The sequence below is a fragment of the Vulpes vulpes genome, chromosome 10 (assembly GCF_048418805.1).
Source record: "Vulpes vulpes isolate BD-2025 chromosome 10, VulVul3, whole genome shotgun sequence".
NCBI classification, from domain to species: domain Eukaryota; kingdom Metazoa; phylum Chordata; class Mammalia; order Carnivora; family Canidae; genus Vulpes; species Vulpes vulpes.
In genome coordinates, this window is record NC_132789.1 from 78,243,509 (window position 1) to 78,267,663 (window position 24,155).

The window sequence follows — 24,155 nt, forward strand, 5'->3', positions numbered from 1 at the left end:
CCACTTCCTTTCCTAATGTTGCTAGTATAACTAGTACTCATGCTCCAAGCAGCTTATTCGCAGGAGCCTCAAGACTAACTTATTACCATTAGAAAGCAGCCTTTACTTTATCCTTCACACTCAAAGGATATTTGCTGATTCTAAATCTCATGCCAGAAAGCTGGCATATGTTAAATACTCCACTAATGAAGAAAAATGTATGCATTTCAAAAGAAAACTAAAATCTCAATAATCCTTCACTGTGCCTGTAACAGGGCAAGAAAAACAAGTTTTCTCTGTGTACATCACATTCCTTAGAAAAGAACACACTTCTGCAAGTTCTGTATAAATGCAGGGGCTTGCTAACTCTAAAGTCTTACTAGGAACCCAGTTTAACCCAGTTTAAAAGAGAAACAATGAAAACTAGAGGAGGAAAGACAGACAGTGAGGGACAGATACAGAAGCACAGGTGGGGGAAAGAGAAGTCCTGAGCGAGAGGGGACATTGGCTGTGCCACCAGCAAAACTCTGTGAAGTACTCTCATGGCTACCTTCTGCTGTCCTTGGTGAGCAGATGTCTGGTTATAGAATATTAGCAGTTAATCTCAGTATATCAGGTTAACATCCGCTAGGTTAGAGAAAAGAAAAGACAGAAATGACTCTGGATTATCTGGACTACTGCTGTGTACCAAAGACATAAATATAGGGCCTGCTTCTGCTGTTTGAAGTGCAATACAGAAATGGTGTAAATAACACCTGATAAAGATATACTTCCTTTTTACACAGAGAAACTCATGCCACTTACCAGATTGGGATCATAGTATGCTTCCTGAGTTGGTGGAACACTGTTTAGCTGAGTGATATTAGCAGGAAGCATTTTTGAGCAATTTATTAGCATATGTTCCAGACCTGTTAAGTCCTAACAAAACAAAATAAAAGGATAAACCTTCTACGTACAAGGAATAACTGTGGCTTTAAAAAATAAAAAGTATGTAGAAGTCTCCAAAATTTCTTTAAACACTATCTTCAAAGAGAGTTTGACTATGTGATTCTTAAAAACACTCCAAAAAAGAACAGAATGAGATAATACAAAAAATATTTCATCTTCATCTCAAAGTAGAACATATGGACTGGGAGGCACTGTTTTACACAAGGCGGTCAGGGGGATCCCCCGGCGGGAGTCCTTGCAGTTAGATACATCTCAGCACTCTCCATTAATAAGTCTCTCACTCCTGGGACTAGAGGATCTGTGACCGAGGGGACCTTGCAACCACCCAGGCCTGGCTGAGACACAGCTCCATGGGGCATACCTAAAGCTCCTGAAAGAACTCATCACAAGAATCTTATATGCAGGAGGGTCTGGCTCTTCTCCAGATAATACAATAGCAACGCCTACTTAAAGCCTAAAAATGTAATCTCATAAAATATGAACCTCAAATTTGGTTTTAATTCAGCACTAAAAGTGGACTAGTTGTGAACACCCCCATTAAATATTACGAATTACTTTTACTTGCATTATGCTGACATATGTGAAAGAAAAGAAAGTTTAGGAGAAAAAAATACAACACCTGCAAACTTAAAGGCAAGTCGTGAATTCTGGTAGCCAGGGTTCGGATTTCTCTGTCAGATAAGACACCAGATTGGTCTGTGTCCACTTCATCAAAAACTTGAGATATATTCAGTGGCTGAATGGCACTCATGAGATAATAAAAATATGAAAAGGCAAACTGCATATCCTCAGAATGGCGCACTTTGTGAAATGATGTCTTGTCAAATTCTTCAGGGAACCTGAGCAAACATAACATAGAGTGAGCCCTGGATATTTATAATATATACAGACATTAATCTACGTTCAAATATATTCCAACATTTGTGGGGTCAGAATCCTTTTCTTTCCCTCTTATTCAGCCGATACCTTCAGTTTTATCAGTTGTCAAGTGTTAGAGCCTTACATCTGGCACAATAAAGATGCCCATATTAAGCAGACCTGGCTCTAAGCATGTGCAAGCAACTGAAACAACAAGCAGGACTTACATATCTTGAAGTTCTTGCATAACTATCCGGTCAATCATGTGAGGCATGTGTGCAGGGACTTTCCGAGATGTGAATCCAAACTTGCTGTTCAGAATTTTATTTACATATCGGAGGGAATCTGCAAATGTATCTTTCAATTGCCTTCCAGTGTGTTTGCCATCGGTGTTGTATGCCAACTGCATCTTCAGTGACTCTTCCTCCTAAAAAGAGAATTCCACGAATACAGCATTACATTTAGTGCACAAGAGTATTTTGTTAACAAGAGATAAAGGTACTATTTTATGTAACGAGCCACTAACTGTGGCAAATGAAATAGCACTAACTGGTCACTTTAAGGATCCTAAGAGCAGGACTAAACTGTATTTCAGTCAAAGTATCACCAACATTGGCTTGTGAATGACTGCAGTGTGATGGAGGTCTATTTATAGGGTATTCTTCAAGGGCTAGTCACCGACCATGAGATTTCATAGCCAATTCAATGCAATACTTAGAACATTTATTTAAAAATACATTTGGTAGAGGGGTGCCTAGGTGGCTCAGTTGGTTGAGCATCTGACTCTTGATCTTGGCTCAGGTCTTGATCTCAGGGTTGTGAGATCAGGCCCCACATTGGGTGGAGCCTACTAACTAACTAGCTAACTAAGATAGCACTTTCAATATCCGTTATTTCTACTGGTGACATCAAATCAGTAAGCACTTGAGTTCTGAACAGAAGGACAAAAAAAGGATCATTTTACCATAATAGTGTTAATGTTATAAAATGTAAAGAACCCTGTCAAAACCAGTAAGAGCTAAAACTGAGTGAATGGGCAAAGAATATTAGCAAAATATATGAACACACTTTACAAAGATGAAATATTTTTGCATCTCAATGTGGTAAAAAATATATATACAGATCGATACTAATTACTGTTGGTTAGCCTGTGGAGAAACAAGCACTCTTACACACTGTGGAGTATGAAGGGTACAACATTCTAGAAGGACACAGTTAAATTTAACTGTAATCTAGCAATTCTACCTACAGAAGTAAAAACTTCCTCAAGTGTAAGCTATACATAAAAGAATATTTATCACAACACTATTTGTAACTGCAAAACAAATACAGCTATTAAAAAACAATGACACTAGCGTGGGCTTGCTCATGTTCTACTAGATCAAGAGGCAACTGCAGAGCAATGAGTATAGTGTAATTTCACTGTTATAAAACAAATATTATATAGTTCATATGTTCACATATCTATATAAAAATACTGGAAAAATACCCGCCAAACTATTCATAGTGATTATTTCAAGTAGGAAGATGAAGAAAGGATGAAGATCTTTCCCTTTTATATTGTTTATGTTTTGGGTTGCTTGCAATGGTTACTACTAACCTAAAACACTTTTGCAATTTAAAATAAGTAATGAAAGGGGGGAAAGTGAGGAAATCATCACAGGCAAGAACTCGATAGTCCGTCACTTAGCAATTAGTAAACAACTACTGTGTTGGCGATAAGATACTTTCAGAAGACAGTGAGATAAATACGTTCCCCTCTTTGGCCTCCTTTCTCTCAGCCTGACACCTCCTCATGGCTGTGCTCTATTCCTGATCCAGCCGAGACCACAGGTTTGTCCTGGTCTGTCAATTCCTACACACTCTGCACAGGTCAGCTCACCACTTCCTCGTGGATGCCTTCCCCAGTACCTCTAGGAAAAGGTAATAAGGAGCTGTCCCTTGGGACTCCTTGCCCATACCTCAAGAGACACCTATCATGTTGCTACAATTATTCACCCACAGTCCTCCAGGCTTGCCCTTTGAGGCTCCATGAGCTGCCTTCCCCTGCAGCAAGCCCTGTGACAGCACTTGGCAGATGTACAGATGACACCGCAGCACCAAGGAGACCGTGGTACCAGAGGGTGAGCACTTAAACCTTGAGGCCTGGCTCCACTGGAAGCTAATGAATTTATTTGCACCTTGAATTTTTTTTTTTCATCAGTAAAATTGGAAAAATCATCAGATCTGACTCACACAACAGACATAAAAGCTTTCTTTGAAGTCACAACATGCCAAGTGAAGACAAGATTCCACCCCTGTCCTTCCACTTACTCGAGGCATGCTCCTAGTTAACACCCTTACTCATTTGCACTAAGGCTACTTCTTAACTGTGACATGGGATCATGATAGCAGGTAACCTCATACGATATTTTTTTTCGTATGGTATTTTTATTGTTAGGGGTATTAGGACAATAAAACCATGCAAGAAAAAACATTTAGTCTAATGGTTGGCACAGAAAGTCATGAATAAATGGTACCTATTACTACATAATTATCACTTACAAAGTTATTTACTTTTCCCGAGCATGGAAAGGAATAAAGTTGGATGTGACTTACAACTTACATCAAGAAGATCTTGGAAATACTTCTTTTTCTCCCACGGCAGAAAGCCCAGGTAACTGTCTGTGTAGTGCTGCAACTTTCTTCCAGGTAGTACTTCATTTACATCTATGTAATTGTTTGCATTCTCCTCCATTTTGTTTTTCTCTTGTTCTTTCCCTGTGCTTTGCTTCTCCTTTGTCATCTGGCTTTCTGGTGGAACGATCTGAGACAACAGTTTTTCTTTTGAAACACTTCCAGCTCTTACATGTGGGGTCAGAATTTCAGATCTAGATTTTCCTTCGATTTCTAAGTCTGGGGGTAGATTGCGACTCTGGTAGTGGCTGTTCACTTTCATGGTGACTGCTGGAAAAGTTGACCTCTGTAATCTTTCAGATGTTCCCAAGCTGTTCGGCAAGGTGTCTTTATGAACCTGTTTTCCTAGTGGGGCCTCTACACTGTCATTTCTTTCATCCATTATTATAGGTTGATTTATTTTTATTTCAGCATCTGGTGAGGTCCTTAGAAATGATCTCAGCAAAGCTGACTTGGACAGGTTGTATCCTTTCACAGTGATGTCTCCATGTTCTAGCTGCAAATCCAAGTTACGGAGACTCAACTGGGCCTCTTTGGGAAGGAGTGAAATATTTACCAGGGGAATTTTCACCTCCACTTGGAATCTTCCTGTCATGTTAACATCATGCCTCTTGAACTTTGGAAAGCGTTTTTCTTCAGGAACATCCTCAAATAGGATTTCCGCCTCTGGAAGAAGTGATGTGGGGCTAACCAAATTTTGGTAAGACTTTTGGGTTGTAGAATTCACTTTGGGTTCCTCTCTTGTGTCAACCTCTACTGTTATCTGGATTTTGAATTCTTCATCATTTGTATTTTGAAACGTGAGATTAAAATGTATTGTGGTTGCATTCATCCCACTGTGCATTATGAGGTGGATGGTCTTCCACTTATTGGCAATAGAAGCATGTCGAATTATTGGATTGTCACTGTAGGCACCTTCAATTCCTCGTTTGGCTATTTCTGCAAAGCTGAAATAAGGCAGGCATTCACCTTTTGGAATAACATAGTGAGTCTGGTTTGGGAGAAGAGTTACTTTATACAATTCATGAAAATGATCTAGAGGAAAAAAACACAAACATGACTTTAAAAATGAGGCATTTTCTCATCCTTTTTCTTTAATTCTTAGGGTTTAAGTTTTCACTTTCTAAGAATGACTTTAGAATAATCAACCATTCTAACACAAGAGCGGCTGGTACGGGGTTCATTTTATTATCTGAAGCAATCACTATTAACAAGGAATGCTGAGTCTAACTCACTATGGAAATATGGCAGGTTCCACTGATCAACTTTCATCTTTGTGTCCATTTGAAAAACTACAACCTTCTGCCAAAATGATTTCCATCAACAAGATCCAGCATTCAAACTATTCCTTTATTAGTGGTCTCTTCTTATTGTTTCTGACTTAAACCTTTATCATATATTTTCAACGAAGGTACATCTGCTTAGTACAAAGTAAGTCTGAGTGAAGCAGTAACAGGAAAAGATGCAGCTCTAGTGTCTACTGATCTTTATGAACGGTCCGTGTCCTCTCTTACTTTTCACTTACAACTTGTTTGGATGCAAGGTTGGGTGAGGGACTCAGAGAGAATAATTAAGCCACACCAACCTCCCTCTACTTGTCGAGGACTTTGATCCCCTTAGCTAAACATCTTTTCACAGTGATAAACATACCTTGCCCACAGTCGCCAGCATCAAATCCACAGGACAAGACATTGCAAGCCTGGTCACAGAATTTATCCGCAAGCCAGGAATTTGCACATCCTTGATTACAGTAAGAGACACTATTTAGTCCTCCACCAAACTGCCAGGGCTGTCCAATTCCAATGCTGCCAGTCCCCCCACCTCCTGCGGCATAGCGATTACCACCACCGTTACCTGCAGAAGGAGGAGAAAACAGAATCTTGCTGTGCTTATCATCTTGAAAAAAGGATAGTCCTCTTTTCTCAATAATGCTATCAGGATTGAGGCATGCATATCAGAGAAGGTTCACCCCAGTCTTTAGCAGAAGACTACACGTACCTTAGGAAGAGAGCAAAGGGAACATCACTTGCCAGAGGCTGGGCATGGGCCGACCAGGCCTTGGCACTTATTAGCTGCACAACCCTAAGTACAGACCTGCCCACAGGGGGTGTGTGGAAGGGTGCGTGTGGAGGGCAGGGAAGCAGGAGGAGATTATTCTGAAGGCTGTCAGCAGTGCTACACATCCCAACATGGGCTGCCAACCTCATCACCAAATGTTCACCTGAGGTCTCCGGACTGCACGGATCTTCTTAGCACATCTCTGTTTTCAACTGTGGCTGCTCACATTTTTCATGAGTGTATTAGACAGAACACAACCTAAAGTTTGGTTTCCTCTAATCCTCAGCACTGTTTCACATCTGTCTCTGTATATGGAATATGAGGACAACAGTGTCTGTGCACACCCTCTCTTCCCTAAGAAACTCAGGTGGATAATGGATGCTGTATAAATGTAAATACTTTATAAGCTGAAAGGCAATCGGTAAATGTAAAAACATGCTATTATCAACAAATGCAGATATAACCGTGTAAGAGAGAGATAAGATCTCTATTTCTCCATAGTTGCTCGCTGACAGCAAGCTGCTGCTGAAAGTCACCAGCTGTGAGCTCCTTAAAGAACCAGTTAGAGTGAGTCTGGCTCTTGAGTTTCCATAATTAAAGATATTCTTGATTTTCATATTTTGAATAATAGAAGGCATTTTCAACTTCAGGTCCGGCCTGGGAATATGCCCTCAACAAGGGAGAATATGAAAAACCTGAGCTACACAGGGATACTAGTCATTACTCCACAATCTGCAGATTACTCTATATGTTGTTTGCATACATGAAGAATGCTTAAGTCACTATACATATTCGGTGATGATTAAGAACGAAAAACAGTCTGTAAACATGAACAGATTACACACAAGCACAGCCTTACCAGAGCAGTCTCCGCCATCCCAATCACAGGCAGAATTATTACAAGCCTTGTCACAATAGCCGTCTTTGACCCAGGAACCCGGGCAGCCCTCAGCACAGTTTGGCACAGGCCATGTCAAATAAACCTAATGACAAAGCCACAGAGAAAATAAAATGACGCTTTTTAATCTCAAATTAGGATTCCTTTAAGAAAGAAGAAAAGAAAAGAATAGAAAAAAAGAAAGAAAGAGAGGAGAGAGAGAAAGAGAGAGAGAGAGAGAGAGGAAAGAAAGAAAGAGGAAAGAAGAAGGAAAGGAAAGGAAAGGAAAGGAAAGGAAAGAAGGAAGGAAGGAAGGAAGGAAGGAAGGAAGAAAGGAAGGAAGAAAGAAAGAAAAAAGAAAGGAAAGAAAGAAGAAAGAAAGAAAGAAAAAAAGAAAGAAAGAAGAGAGAAAGAGAAGGAAAGAAAGGAAAGAAAAAAGAAAGAAAGAAGAAAGAAAGAAAGACAGACAGACAGGCAATTGAGCCTCCAGAAAAGGTCACAATTCTCCCTGGGCTGACAGTCTGCATCCATGTGGCCTACTTCACACTGAGCGTGTGGGCACCTGCAGTAGTTTACAAAGTCCTGCTCTGTTGATGATTTGTTACTGAGCACATTTACTCAGGACTCAACTCACACATTTGTTTATTACATCCTGGTCTTATTATCTATCCTGAAATAAAACAGCAACACGTCAGACTTAAAGGTGAGGACAAAAGCATGACACAGCAGGCGGCAAGTATACCACACATGTCATCGCTTTTCTGTGACAACTGTCATGAATTCCTGAATGTATTTACCCGTGAACTTGCATCAAGGCTGAGAAGGCAGCAGATGAACTCTCAATATCCTTATCCTTGTGCATACAGTCCTGTGATAGATTACTAGCACAGTGTTCTGAGTCGTGAACCCGCCTGCTTTCAAAATGAGTGATGTGGTGTGTGGTTACTTTTTAAATTAAATCCATTTAAAAAAAAATGCACTCCATGCCTCTGCATGCTCCCATCTCTTTGGAATGTCTGTCTTCATCTACTTAACTCTTACCTGTTCTTCAGAGTTCACTTCAGTTCATAGGAAACCTCTCTAGCCCTATCTGATTTCACCCTCCTGGGCCCCCAGGCCTTCCCTCCCAGGGCACATCTGCCAGCACAACATCACCATCCCTGGTCACTGATTTTGTGCGTCTGCCCTGCCAGGACACAGCTCCACGTGGTAGCCCTTCAGACACAGAGGAGGCGAACAAACACGGAAAAGAGAGAGTGGGCACACTGGGGTGGCAGGAATGGCAACGGGAAAGCAGCTCTGTGCAATTAGCATTTCCAGGTACACAGGTGTGTAACATAAAAGTTCCTGGTGTAAGTCTCCAGCCCTTCCCCGACTCCTCCCAACAGCCACAGGGATGTTCTAGTTTCCCCGCTAAGCAGACAGGAAACACACATCAAGTCACTGCCCAGGATGATCCTCAACTGCTGGCTCCTCGTCTGTGCTCATAACCGCTCTCCGTCATGCCTCCCAAAGCCAGAGTGAAATCGCTGCCTGAGGCAAAATTTCATCCATGTCTGTAAGCAGAAAATTGACCTAACTCTGTTTTTTTGTTTTTGTTTAAATTTTACTTAAATTCAGTTATTAACATAAAATGTATTATTGGAAAAAAAAATGTATTATTGGTTTCAGAGCGAGAGGTCAGTTGAGCTAACTTTTTTTTTTTCTGTCTATATTGGCAATTTTGCCAAATGTTCTAACCATGATTTTGTATTTCATGGTGAAGTAGAAAATTTAGAAGCTGGGTTCTGGGTGTCTGACACTATAGGGAAGCAAAGAACTATCAGGGAGTTTTTTTCTCCCACATTGTTAACACTCCTGAGCTTAGCACTCAAAAATTATTATTTGACCAAATAACTTATTTGACCAAAACTATGTATGTTAGTATGCATACTGATTTCCTGATCTGCTGTTTATAATTTCTAAGTGACTTTGAAGCTAGGCATCCTTTCTTCTTAGGCACTCACCTTCTGACCTTTGGAGTGACTATAAAAATCATCTGGCCACACGTCCTTCCCAAACATGACATCATCATTCAGATAAATAAACTTCTGGGACAGCCCTTCAATGCGATGAATATGACTTTCAATGGCAGGTGAGCTAAAGGTAGGCAAGTGGCTCAAATTTCGAAAAACATCCTTTTAAACAACAACAAAGGCAAGAGAGAAACAAAGTGCATGAGAATTATTTCATTTTGGTTTTGGTTTTTGGAAGGAAGGAATGGAGAAGGGTAGAAGAATTGAAGGGGATGGAGGTGGGAAGGGTGAGGAAGATGGGAATGAAGTGAGGGGTAGGTGAAGGACAGACAAGGAAACCAAGCCCTGTAATACATGGAAAGTCATGGACCTGGTGTGTGACTATCGTCACGCGGGGATTATCAAGGTTCAGCCAAGATGGAATCTGCCCGTTGGTGACAATGAAAATATTCCGAACCCAGGGAGCATGCCTCTCAATGGATCGCAGTGAATATCTCAGTTCTTCGTTATCTTCAAAGCGGCTGGCAGAAACATCTTCGTCCTGCTTAGACTGAGAGGAACATTACACACATGAGGATGTAAAACACACACCAAGTAAATCATGCCCTTCCTTCCTCCTGGCTGTCCCCCACCCACACGATCTGCTCTCAGGGTGCTCTGGCCAACTTCTGAAGACCAAGTCCTACATCCAAACATTACAAAAAATTCAATACTCGGTATCTTTAAAATGACATAAACACCCAACATTTCTGTTGTGCCTTTTTAAAGAGAAGGTTCTTGGATCTGATTCTAGGTCATGTCAGTTAATGTTAATCAATGGCAATGACTGGAAAATTAGAAAAGTTCCAGTCAACTCCGCTCTCTCTAAGTTCTCTTCCTCCTCCTAATGTAATGACTTATAAATCTTCAACAATGTAGACCCCCAATCCAGGCTTAGAAAGAATGCAGCCGGGGATCCCTGGGTGGCTCAGTGGTTTAGCCTTTGGCCCAGGGCGTGATCCTGGAGTCCCAGGATCGAGTCCCACATTGGGCTCCCTGCATGAAGCCTGCTTCTCCCTCCTCCTGTGTCTCTGCCTCCCTCTCTCTTTCTCTCTCTCTCTGATAAATAAATAAATAAATCTTAAAAAAAGAAAGAAAGAAAGAAAGAATGCACCCTTACCTGACTGATGGCACTCAGGTCCCATAATAAATACGCAGGACTTAGAGTCAGTTCTTTTCCATCGATGGTCATGTTCTTCTTAGTCTGCTTGTTCAGTTCTTGGAACTCTTTGGGGTTATTCAGTTTTAGAAGGGCTACACTGGCCTCTGAGTACAGCTGTAACTGTAAATAACACAAGGGTTATGTGTTGAAAGATGGAGCCTCAAAGAGGAGACACCTCTAAGTTCCCAGTGTGACCTTTCATCTCTGAATGTATATAGTGTATAGTCTATAGACTATGAACTAGCAAGCCTACAATCACCAAAAGAAGACCTGACAGGCCAGACATTTTCCCAGATGAATGTTAGAGACCAGGGGGTCGTGGAGTTGTGGCAGATAGGTCATCTCCAGCCCCATCCAAAAGCTGCAGCTGTTACTCACAAGTACCAACAGGTGCAGCCAGATCCCCAAATATTCTGTGAAGTCTCCCCATTTTCAGTGCTGGCTCAGGTGTTTTCAGTTGTCCTGCTTTCAAACAAAACACAAGTGGTCAGCAACTGTGACCTTTGTTCTAGAATATCACCAGTCTGCTCATGGGGAAACCCTGCAGTGTAACTTTGCTGGGATTGGTAGGCAGCAAGCCTGCTCGCAGGGACTCCAAAGAACTTTTGTGCCCCACCACCACCACTCCTACCCCAATACCCCCCCTTCCCCCGCCTGACTAAGAGGAATATTTTTGGACAGGGCTGCCTCAAGGACTTCCACAGGAAAAGCACCTTTTGAGGCAAAGCCTTCAAAGAAATCATCAGTCTCAGATGAGCACAAACATCACCATGCTTCCACAATCAGCAGAGTCTACACTGCCCTTGATCTGGTTCGTGTTCTAACTCTGTATCATTCAATTTCCTATGAAAAGAGGCTTTCAGCGCTTAAAAAGGTGGGAGAGATGATTGAAAATTACTCATCTAGGACAATGAAACCCTTCGGCTGAACTGACTCTCCTAACAAGGCCAGTTTCTTAATTTATAAGACAGAGCAAATACAAATTATTATGGGCTCATTCTGAGCTCTCATATGCTACAGGACTATATTTAGCTCATCTTTCGGAGTTTCCTGTGTTTATCTGTGCCCAAGATGAGAGATTCAAGTCAGAATTGCATTTATGTCTGTCCCCTTCTTACCACAAAGTGCATGTGGGCGTGTGGGGTGCTCAGGTGTGGATTGTCTTCCTGCCTCATTACCCTCTCCCCCTGACAGTACCTGGCATATACCAAGTACCCATTGAGGGTCACCTCTCACTGCTGTCGCCACCCTGCTTTGGAACTAGGGAGGCAGGTGGGGAGGCAGGGCAGACACGCTTTCCTCTGGCTAGTCAGGCTGCCTGCCCTGGCCTCCCCTGCTCCCTCCCTCCCTTAGTGGCCCCCACAGCACCCCCAAGGGCTCCCTGAAATCTAAAAATCACTAAATGTTTATAAATATAGTATTTGGATACCCTAATTTAACTTAAATTTTATGGGGCAAATACCTTTATATCTTAATCTCTTCTACCCAAATTGCTTTTCATCTGCAAAACTTTTGAAATTTAATAGACTAGACATTTTCCTGACTCGAGAACTGAAAAGTCAAGAGCTTAAGGGAATATTTATATGTTGGAGAAGCCTTCCTGCCACCATCATCCACCAAGTTGTGCGTGGTGACACGAGGGGGGGGGGGGGGGGGCACGTATGTCCTGCTAACCACCAGGTGGCACCCTCACCCTGCACGCCACAGTTTCTGGTGCCTAGAGACTGTGGGAAGGAGAAGGGGGGTACTAAGCACCCAGGGCAGGAGCTCTTACTTGGGCAGCTGCCAGCAACTGCTTCCATATGTAGCTTCCTACATGGAATTATAAGCCTCCCTGGATTCTTTAAATGATAAGTTTCTCAAAGAGAGAGCAACTCATACACCCACCCGCTGCAGGCCTACAGCAGACCTGCACCATGACTGAGAAATAAAGGTTTGCTCTTTTTCAGTCAGAGATTTCGGGTGTTTGTTACTAGAGCATCATCTAGGGTGACGGACTGGGATAGCCATACGCGGTAGCACAGGGTGAGGGAAAACACCTGCCAATGAACACAACTGAAGACAGACTCATTCCAGTAATTTAGTAAAGGGCACACGAAAACAGTTATTATGATAATTTACTGTTACCATGAACGTGCCCTCAACAGAGGTCTCAGGCCACCACGTTCAGGCAGGACAGGAAGGTGCTCCCATCCCCCAGTGCTATCCTTCCTGCCAGAACAGACGACCTGATCAGCCTCTTTCTCTCTCTGAAGATGTCCCCATGTCTTGGATCCACAGACCTTCCTGCCTCAGGATCCCCACCCGGAAGGCTATATGACTCCCCCTGATAGCTCACCTTATATGAGCTTATGCCGCCACCTGAATGCTTCACATGTGCACAATACTGCCTCCAAATGTGATTCTGTGTAGCTGGAGGACAAGCTACTGCCCTGCTCTTGCGCATACACAGCAACCCGTAGTATTCAATTAAACCAAATGTGAGAATGGGCTTGAGAGCTTTGGGGAGATTTTTCCATGTGCTCTAACATATAGTTAAAGAAGAAGTGAGCAAAAACAAAAATCAAAAAACAAATGAAAATGTCTGAAAATACAGAATGATTTCGAGTGAGCTGTAAATAAAGACCAATAAATACATCATATAATTTCCCAAAAGGTGAATTCTGTGTCCATCACAAAAATTATACAGATAAATGAAATGGTTATTAATCAGCTCAAACCAGAAAGCTTTCAATAGAAGACTTTGATTTGTAAGACTATAGTCCACAGAAATGTTTTTATGAATTCAAATCTATTATTTTGCAAATGAAACTATTTTTAACCCCTACTTCCCCTCCTGGGCACTGAGGGGATTCTGGTTTTGCCCTAAACAGAATGATAAATGCAAAGTTTAGTATATTTATGATCTTAGTACTAAAACCCAAAATGCCTTCCTAAAATAATCACAGTGCGGAGACATCCACCTTCATGTTCCAGGACACAAGACATGGTGGCTGTTGAGTTACAGTGCCAGGCCCCAGGGTAATCACCAGAGGTACACGGCAGCATCTGTGCTGGGCTGCCTGAGCTGGGCAGGGCATCCAGGACAGAACTGAGCACCGAGTGCCTTGGAGCCACAGGCCAAGGACAAGGCCTCTTGGAGGACCCTGCGGCAGGGTGGGGTGGGGAGGATCGGGGGAGAGGGCAAAACAGTCCTGCCCGTTCAGGTCCTGAAGTCCAGCGTCCAACGGACCTTCCCTTCCATGTGCACCAAAGCACCTCTAACATAATACCCGAACTGATCTCTGGGCTTCCTTCCCCAAAACCCTGCTCCTCCCACTGAGGCTCTGAATGTGGTGAAGGCCATCACTTCCACCTTCACTAGTAACACCAACTTCCCCTTGCATTCCTCCTTCCATCCCACCAACAGCCAGTAAGTCACGGGTCATGCTGAGGACTTCTCACAGATGTTCCTGGAACCTATTCTCATTGCTGGCACCACTGCCAAGGTACCTGCCGAACCTGTACACCTTGCTGGGCTATGGCCGCAGTGGCTGAACTGGCTTTCTGCCCAGCCTCATCCTGCTTTCTCTCTACCCACTATGTTCCCTAGATATGGGTTAAGTGCTCCCACCCAGGATGCCCCCTGCCTCCAGGCTCCCCCACAGAAGGTCTTTTCTCAATCTGGCCTCAATCTCTTTTCCCGATCTCAGCATCAGCAAAATCTCTGCCTCGCTGCTGTCCTCCAGGAACAGCTGCCTGGGTTTCTGGAAGCCCTTTGCTCAGGCTGCTCCCTCTTGTTGGAATGGTCTTTCCCACCCTCTTCTGTGCTGGGAGAACAGCTGCCATGTTGGGGGCCTTGTGAAAACGCCTTCTGTTCTGCAAAGCCTTTCTTGCACCAGGACACCAAGGCCCCGGTGTTCTTACAACACTTATGTGGAAGTGATCATGCCCCCTAATTATCTCAATGCTTTATTCACTCAGTGATCCTTCACATAGTCGCTGGTATAGAGCAGCAGACATCTAGGAGCTCACACTCTGAACAGGCTGGGAATTCAGTGGCGGGAACTTCATTCTCAGGGTAGTCATAATAAAACCAGAAGAGGAACCCACAGACAGATGATCACTTGAATTAGCCTCATGTGCTGACACACTCCTTCTGTCCTTCCGCTTCTCATTTTCTCTCTAGCCTCCAAAAACCACCAGTTCTAATCCCTGAAGTTGATGCAGGTGTTGGCATCATGAAAATGACCTGCCATGAACGTTACAGGAATTAGCTTGACCCTCTAGGGAGGTGCGGGCCTCCACAAAAGTAAGTCTGGGGATCCAAATAAACCTGCAGCCCAGTGAAGGAACAAGACAGGTGCTGTTGTGAGCACAGCCTGCTGGTGCTCCCTGTCCAAATCAAGTTACTACCCCCCGACCTTGACCTACCCACCCCCCACACACTCCACACCACCCAGAAACAGTTTGCTGGAGGGTCAACCACTGTGTGGACTGGCATTCTTCGGCAGCACACACCCATGCACTGGTGGATGCACCAAAAGCAGTTGGCACTAGTGAGCAGCCACAGCAAGCAGAGAGCCGTCAAACCTGACTGGAGAATGGAGATGTGTCATACACCTTCCTTCCTCTAAAAACACATTATAGTTGGAACAGATCCAAGAATGTTATTCTTTCTGCATGAGCAGTTTTAGCCAACGAGGTATGGATACACAGGCCTGTGATTCCAAAGCCAATAGCTTCGAAGTAAGAAGCTAAATAACCAATGGCTGTGGAGAAAATGGAACTCTTGTACAAGCTGGTGGGGATGCAAACTGGTCTGGCCACTATGGACAACAATATGGAGGGTCCTCAAAAAATTAAAAGTAAATTTACTATATGATCCAGCAATTCCACTTCTGAGTATATACCGAAAGGAAATAAAAATAGGATTTCAAAGTAATGGCTGCATTCCCATGTTTACTGCAGCATCATTCATGACAGCCAAGACATGGAAACAACCTAAATGCCCAACAATGGGTGAACAGACAAAAAAGATGTAGTATATGTATGCAACGGAATATTATTCAGCCGTGAGAAAGGAGGATATCCTATCATTTGCTACAACACAAATGGATCTTACGCTTAGCATATCATGCTAAGTGAGCTAAGTCAGACAGAGAAAGATAAATACTGTTTATCACTTACGTGTGGAATCCAGAAAGGTCAAACTTATAAAAACCATAAAGTAAAATGGTATTTACCAGGGGATGGGGATTGGAGAATAAGACTGATGTTTTAAAAACACAGACTTTGCAATGAGTAGCATGTAAGCCACAGAGATGGAATGCACCATATAACAAGTATAGATACTACTGTGCTGTAATTGTGTGACATGATAAATACTGCTGCGATGGCAGTCATATTACTAGCCATTAATGTGTTTAAAGTAACATGTTATAAACTTAAATTTAGAGTTATATGTCGCATTTTTTCAATTCTTCTTCCTTAGAGGAAGGAAGAATATCTATTAAATAACTAAATATAAATAATTCAACCACAATCTAGCTGTACACAACCAGATTTCCAAGTACCATAAAAAGAACTTGGAAAAATATGGAAAAAAAGAAAGAATATAAATGTCACTCATATTACCATCACAAAAGGTCACAGAGTGAAGCTTAAAATAGTGAAACATTGATGGAAAGAAACAAGATAAAGGGGACTTTGGGGGGAAGGCAGGGTATAAAAACATGGTCAAGACAGGAACTAAGTAAGAACTGGCCAAGCACTGCTGTCCGCCAACCACGCCCCACCTCCGTTCCCCATCCTTCCACCTCCACATTGTTACATGACACCAACAGGAACCTGAACACTGTGGCAGAATTTAAAGGACATTTCCTTGTAAAATCAAGAAAACCAGACCCTAAAAAATTCTGAGCCCAGGATTTTATCCCTTTTTGTTCTAAGAGAAAAGCATTCACGTTTTACAACTTGGAATGTTTCTGACAGAACCATGGGCGTCTTGACAAAAAGTCAAAGAGAAGAACTTCCACCCACACGATAGGCCAAAGGGCCTGAAGACAGTAAATTTTAAGGAAAAGACATGTGTCAGGGCAGCCTCCAGAGTCAACTCTAACAAATGGCAACAAAATGTGAGGAGTTAATAGGTAGGAATCCCTATTTATGAGTAAAGGATTCACATTATCAAACATTGCAGATATCTGAAGCATACTCCTTTGTGGGGGAGGCTCCTAACAAACACCCAGGTTGCAGCCTGTATCTTTACTGCATGTAGGACCACTCCCTCCCTCTTTGTGTGCTTCCATCTCCTTCCACCCTACATGCCATCAGGGCTTTTGTCTGTTCGGTCCACTGCTATCTTCTCAGCAGGTGCGACAGCCCCTGACACATAGTAGGAGCTCATTTATTAACTAAATGAAATCATGTGTCTGTCTGGGAAACCGGCAAACCAAATAAGGCTCTGAAATTTTTGCCCAAATAATAAAAAGGGTAAGGATGTTCTATCAAGGGCCATCTTGACCATCTTCATGATAACACTGGGGCAGAACACGGATCGTCTTTGCTCATGACTGTCCTGTATGCTACAGCGAAATGGACCACAGAGAAGGGTCATGCATTCAATGATGTGTGCCATCCTCATTGCTGTGTCCTGTGCTCTTACCAGTTTTATTTTAGAAGAAAGATTTTCTGGCAATTTTGTTTTTAGTTGATTTGTTTCCTTGAATGACAGTGGAAATCCACTTAGGAAAGCCAAATCCTGCATCAGCACTAACCCAGGAACTTCTTTATCTGTGGTCTGAAATGAGAGATGAAACTACAACTCACTCTCCGCATTGTAAAAAAGTTAGAATGTTAAAATTACTTAAATCATTAATTCTTGTAAGCTTGGCTTAGAAGAAAGTGCACATTTAAAAAGCCTCTCAAGGTAAAACAGCTTTATTACTTATATACTTTTATCCTAATCTATTGCATAAATACAATTAATTTAAAATAACATACCAAGTAGCCCCTCCAAACTGTCTGTTTGCTGTTTCCTTTCAACATTCCACTCTGGGCATCTTCAACTACAATAAAGAATACAATAAGCAAGCATCTTTTTAATGAATACTTAAGTATATGACATCTGTCAGGACACTCCAAAGCATTCTGAGAGCTGTTGTAGCAGTTCAATACCTGGTCTCAAAAGCAAGTAGTTGGGGGAGACAAAATTAACCCCCCATCCAGCAAAAGGGAGATGATGTAACACCAGTATACGATTAAATGCTAAATTTTACAGCACTGAAGTAGAGATCGGGTCCACTAGCATAGAATCCCAATAGATGTGGTGTATGTATCTATCTGCACATCATCTCAGCAAGCTGACCACTGACATCTCCTGTCATCCTCATGGATAAAACAGACGTGGTCGAGGTCTCCACATTGGCGGATTGTAACCAATTCTGACAGAAGAACAAAATCATAAAGCTGCTGTCAACATACCAGGAGGGTTTAGGGATCTGCTGTAGATCTTGTCTTGTTCAACAATCTATCAGGGTTTTGGAAGAACTAAGTTTTGGATGGAGGGATGCTTGAAGCATGTGTAGACTCTTTTTCAAACAGGCCAGACACATTCTTGCCTCAGGGATTTTGCACTGGCCGGTCTGCTCCTTCTCTGTATGTCCATGTTGCTGGCCTGCTCACCTTCCTTGAGTTTTCACTCCCAAGTCACTTTCTTGATGAGTCTGCCCCTATAACCCCACTTCCCTCTTCAACTCCCTTCCCTTCTCTACACTACTTGTGTTCCACAAACTATATACTGTACTTGTATGCTGTAGTTCTTGTCTCCCTCTGCCAAGGCGTGAACTCAATGTGGGCAGAGACTCAGTCCATGTCCACATCGCTGCTTCCTCAGCACTGGGATCACTACCTGGCACAGGGTACACACTCCATAACACTTTAGGGACAGTCCCGCTCTCTTGGAAGACAAACCACCTGAGAAGAATGCTGTCGTCTAGCTGACACTTTAACAGAAACTACAGGTGCCTCGGTGGTGCCATCGGTTAAAAGTGTTTGATTGCTGGTTTCAGCTCAGGTTGTGATTTTGGGGTGGTGACATGGAGCCCCACATCAGGCTCCGTGCTGGGTATAGGGTCTGTTTGAGACTCTCTCTCTCTCTCCCTCTGCCCCCCTGCCATGTGCACATGTGTGTGCACACTCTCCCTCAAATAAATATTCAAAGATAAATAATAAATAAAAGCAATGCAAACCAAAGCTCATTGTGAGAAAAACAAACTAGGACAGAGAGACCCCAAAAGAAGGCTAAAAGAACAGGAGTGAGAAGAAATGTCACATGGGAAAGAAATTATATTAGTTCTGGAAGATCCCAACGGGTACAAATTTAACCAGTGTCAGAAAGCTGTAGGGAAGCACTTTATAATTCCTTGTGAAGGTCAGTTTCCACTTTGCTGAGGAAATCCAGGCCCAGGCTGCAGGGCTGGACAGTGTGACTGTGAAGCACAGTCCACGTGATAGAGCCTCACTATGAACAGTGGCAGAGTCATCGAAGGGGCAGAAATGACACATTTCAGAGGAGAAAAAAAAATCAACAGACCTTGATGATTAACTGGAAAGAGGTTAAATGAGAGAAATGGAGTATCGAATGTAGATACTAATGTTTCATCAAGATCAGGGGCTGGCATTCCATGGCCAAAAGTTAGCCACGGCCAGGTATAGTATGGCCTCAAGCTATACTATACTAAGAACATATATACTATATATACTATATATACTATACTAAGTATATACTATACTAAGAACAGTTTGACATATTAAAAACAGCTAATGTTAAATAGTTATATAAAATATCTACATAATATCCTCCATGTGGCCTCCTGACCCACAAAGCCTAAAATATTTATTATCTGGTCCTTTAAGAAAGAATTTGGCAATCCCTAATCTAGATGACTGAGGAGGATGAAGGGAATCTGTGGCCCACTAGAAATGTAAGCTCTGTGAAGGCAGGAATGTGTCATTTTTGTTGTTCTCTGCTTTGCTTTCCTGTTACCTGAAATAACAACCAACACAGAGCAGAGGCTCAACAAACCTTTACTACATAAATGGGTAAGTAGGGCAGGTACACAGAAACCCAAGTGAGAATTCAAAAACAATGTTTCGAAGACTATAGTTTAATACAGATTATTATTTACATCAAAACTGACAGCCTCTTAAGTCTTTACTATGTTATAAAATCAGCAGAGGAAAAATCTAAGATTCTCTCCATAGATGTTGTAATCGAGTGATAATTCTTAACATAATGTCATTCCTTTTTCTCTTCAGGTAAAGCATTATCAGAGCACATTAACTAATTTAAAAAATGAAGCTAGATTTAGCCAAACAAGAAACCAAGGTAATCTGTTATAACTTGTCAAGGGTTATCCCTTCACTATCCCTATATAAATTATAACTTAAATACAAAAAACGTTACACAAAATAATTCAGAAACAAATCTATAGTATAAAGGGGGAAGTATCTATACTTAGAAAGATTACAATTTTCTTTTAAATTACAAACCTATTAAGAACCAAGAAGATAGCACGATGTTAGTTACACACTATTCAGGACACACATTCATGAGGGATAAAGGTCTCTGCTTGATTAAGAAATTAGATGAGGGGGCGCCTGGGTGGCTCAGTCACTGGGCATCTGACTTCAGCTCAGGTCATGATCTCGGGGTCCTGGAATGGAGCCCCACATTGGGCTCCCTGCTCAGCAGGGAGCCTGCTTCTCCTTCTCCCTCTGCCCCTCCCCACAATGGTGGACACGCACCCTCCCTCTCTCTCAAATGAATAAAATCTTTAAAAAAAAATAGATGATAACACCATAACTCCTGCATAATCAAAAACTAAGTTGGGGGGCACCTGAGTGGCACAATCAGTTAAGCATCTGACTCTTTGTTTTGGCTGAGGTCATGATCTCAGGGTTGTGAGATCAAGCTGTGCATCAGGCTCCACATTCAGCAGGGAGTCTGCTTGAGATTCGCTCTCTGCCCCTCCCCCACTCTAAAAATTATAGACAAAAACAAAACAAAACAGAACAAAACTAAGTTGTGAGTCAGGTTACAAATACTATAGGGATACAGAAAAGTACAGATAATTAGAATCACTGTGAATGTACCATCAGGATCTTCATGGAGACAGAATTTGAGGTGGGGCCAGAATGAACAGGCTGTGGGCTGAGAGAGGAAGAGGACCAAGTGGGTAGCACCACATGTGTGAAGACACTGGCAGCCTCAAGGAGATCCTGGAGGACAGAGATGTGGGGAACAAACGGCAATAGCAAGGCTGCATCCTGAACACCAGAAAGAGCAATTTCTATCCATGGGGAAAACAAATACACACTACTGTATTGCTGTCTTCAAAAGGGAAGTGAACCAACAAAACCAAAGCTTTCGGATTTATTTAGATCATGTGCCAGACAGACTGGAGAGGAACTTCACAGGCAGACAGAGCAGCTAGGTGGTGATTACTGGAGCCTGTGTGAACGAATTCAGTCTGGTGCAGACAAAGTGAGATGAGCAAGGAGAGAGACTTGTGTGCAAAAAACAAAAGCATGTAATAGAGTGAGGTTAATCTATTAGTGATGAAGGTAAAAAGTAAGAACACATCCAAGATACTTCCAAAGATTTAAGCTGGGAAGGATGGCACTGAAAAAATGGGAACTTCAGAACAGGACTCAATGTTGTAAAGGAAACATGACAGTTTTCATTTTACACAAGTGAAACACACACAGCCTCTAAGGACAGAGGCTCAGGGCAGAGGAAGCATGAGAGACAAAGGCCAGAAGAGACACAGGCCATGGGTTCAACAGCGCAGGGGCCAAGTGGGAGATGGGATTTCTACATGCAAGTTTGTTCTATGCCAGAAACTACGGTTTCAATTCTATTATCTGACCAAATAAACTGTAAAATCAGATGTTTCAGAATGTAAAGTAAGAATGTTCCAGGTATGTTCTGTTCAAATTGTAGAAAACAACCTTGCTGAAGAGTTATATGGTAAAAAATAATAATACTAATATAAGTCTCTACAATAACTCAGAGCCAAGAGAATAAGGTAAATGGACATACCAAATTCAAGGTCCTGGCCATAGCACAGAAAGGCGAGTATAGTACGTAAGAGTATGACATATGCAACTCCTTTCTGAAGTTAGGGCTGAAATACAGTGGCAGCTCTTTTGCTTCTCTTTTTAATTTTTTAATTTATCAGGTACTTGTTTAAAACTGAATCATGTCTGCTCCATTCAGAATTTGGTTATTCAAACAACCAATGATGACATGATTTTAAAATACCCATAGGCGATCTTACCATTCTTAGCACTGTCGAAAACAACAACTGAGACATTAGTGGAAGGGTTTTTTGGTTTTGCAACGTTGAATATGTCACTGGCAGAATGAAAAGACGGATAAAGAGAGGGCAGGTCCTTCAGTGTGACGTTGGCTGGCAGAGCTGGGTCCAGGACAAGCATTGGCACCTTGATGCAGTGTGTCAGCAAACATTCCAACTGCTTCTCACTGGAAAGGGACACCAACATGGTCACAAGTGTTCTTGAAAAATTAATCAACATTGAAAAGCTTGTTGGTATTACTAAATTTTTTAGATAGTTTTCTATATCCAATAAAAATCATATTTAATAAAGAATCTTATCTCAAGAATGTAAAAAGATAGCCAATATGATATAAAATTACGAAACAAGTGGAGTCCTTAAGAAAGCACTTTCAAATTCGTATTAATGATTGCCACCAAAATTTACTAACTCAAAGATGCACAAGAAATTAAGTGTTTCATTCCTACCATTTTAAAGATTTTTCATAATTCCAGTGAAGCCTATCATTAGGCAGAGTAGGAAGTGAGTAAATTCTGTTCAGCAGAGCATCATCCTACCAGATACAATTTACCAATTCACAATTAAATAGATACAACACTGATGTAGACCAAAGCAAATGTGACAAGGTTCTAAGATGAATGCATGAGGTATTTCTATCTAAACATAAGGAATACCTAAAATAAACATATTACCTACATAAACAATGGACAAAACACGGCTGGAGAATTCACAAAGTGGGACCTAGGCCTAGTTAAACAATATATAATATTGTCCAACCTCACTAATATTTAAAGACATGCAAAAGAAGGGGCGCCTGGGTGGCTCAGTTGGTTAAGCGTCTGCCTTCGGCTCAGGTCATGATCCCCAGGTCCCGGATCGAGCCCCACATAGGTCTTCCTGCTCAGCAGGGAGTCTGCTTCTGTCTCTCTCTAAACCTCCCCACTGCTCATTCTCTGTCAAAAAAAATAAATAGAATCTAAAAAAAAAAAAAAAAGAAATGCAAAAGAAAACAATGGGGTAACACATTTTGTTTACTAAATTAGTATCCCTCAAAAAATGGACTCAAGGTTAGTGTAAGCACAGTACACCTATTCCTCTCGAACACTGCTGGTGTCACTGCAGATGAGTGTTCCTCATTTCTTCTCTGAAGAAGCAATTTTAGGGCCTGTGGTTGTGTCCTTATTCAGACCCATAAAAACTTATACATATGCTTCTTCCTCAGTAGTTTACTTCCAGGAATCTAGTCCAAGTAGTAGAAGAGAAACAAAACAGGAAAAACAAACCCACACACAGAAAATATGGTAGATCCAAATATAAGATCACAAAATTTTTACAACAGTGAAAATACAGAGGTGCCCAACATTTAGTAAATTACAGTACAGTTACTTTATGGAATATTATAACAACTATTAGAACTGAGAAAAAGCATGAAGATAATTTATCAACAGAGATGTGTACATTATATAAAATCTTAAAGGGATATAAAATTGCACATAGATTATAAATTACAACTAGAAATACATGCATGAAAAGCGAATAATAAAATAACAGCTGTTGAATGAGGCCATAGAATTATGTGACTGTTTTTTTTTTTTTTTTTTTTAAGATTTTATTTGGCAGAGAGAGAGAGAGCACAAACAGGGGGAGTGGCAGGTAGAGGGAGAGGGAGCCAAATGTGGGGCTCCATCCCAGGACCTAGGGATCATGACGGGAGCTAAAGGCAGACATTTAACCAACTGAACCTCCCGGGCGCTCCTTATGAGCCTGTTCTTTTCACTGTCCTCTCAACCTTTCTGCAACATGGCATCACTACTTTGAATAATTTAAAATTTTATTTATGTTATTTAAGAATAACAGTATAAAAGTTAAAAATAAATAACAGTATTAACAGTAGTATATTTATAAGTAAACATATATAACATAAAGAAATGATCTAGAAGGCACTTTCAGATCTCAAAATTCCTCAGGTTCATTTATATAAAATAACTCTTTTATGTAAAGTCTAATGGCTAAGTGGGGGAGTACAGTTAGCAGAGACTTCCACTAGTCAGTGAGGCAGTCTTGTTGGAAGGGCCTATCAGAGTCAGTTATGGTTTAAATTGCAATAGGTACGTCAGATTCTTGGCACTGGGCTAAATCCCCTTCCCAAGTCCTTAAATACAAGACACACAACTATGACAGCTTTCTAAAGATAAGGAAA

The 24,155-nt window shown here is 41.7% G+C and overlaps 1 protein-coding gene across 4 annotated transcripts in view; it reads right to left on the reverse strand.

Annotated features, from left to right (window-relative positions):
• Positions 1–24,155, reverse strand: part of GNPTAB (N-acetylglucosamine-1-phosphate transferase subunits alpha and beta) — a 65,732-nt gene that overhangs the window by 10,851 nt on the left and 30,726 nt on the right. For all 4 annotated transcript variants that reach the window (XM_026012983.2, XM_026012982.2, XM_072724721.1 and 1 more), the window contains 12 exons: positions 21,937–22,142; positions 17,597–17,661; positions 17,259–17,393; positions 10,571–10,732; positions 9,782–9,961; positions 9,403–9,573; positions 7,379–7,502; positions 6,112–6,315; positions 4,391–5,496; positions 2,013–2,212; positions 1,547–1,766; positions 784–897 (listed from right to left, as the gene is read on the reverse strand). In XM_026012983.2, the coding sequence (XP_025868768.2) occupies positions 784–897; positions 1,547–1,766; positions 2,013–2,212; positions 4,391–5,496; positions 6,112–6,315; positions 7,379–7,502; positions 9,403–9,573; positions 9,782–9,961; positions 10,571–10,732; positions 17,259–17,393; positions 17,597–17,661; positions 21,937–22,142 (2,887 nt within the window). The remainder of the gene's footprint in view (positions 1–783; positions 898–1,546; positions 1,767–2,012; positions 2,213–4,390; positions 5,497–6,111; positions 6,316–7,378; positions 7,503–9,402; positions 9,574–9,781; positions 9,962–10,570; positions 10,733–17,258; positions 17,394–17,596; positions 17,662–21,936; positions 22,143–24,155) is intronic.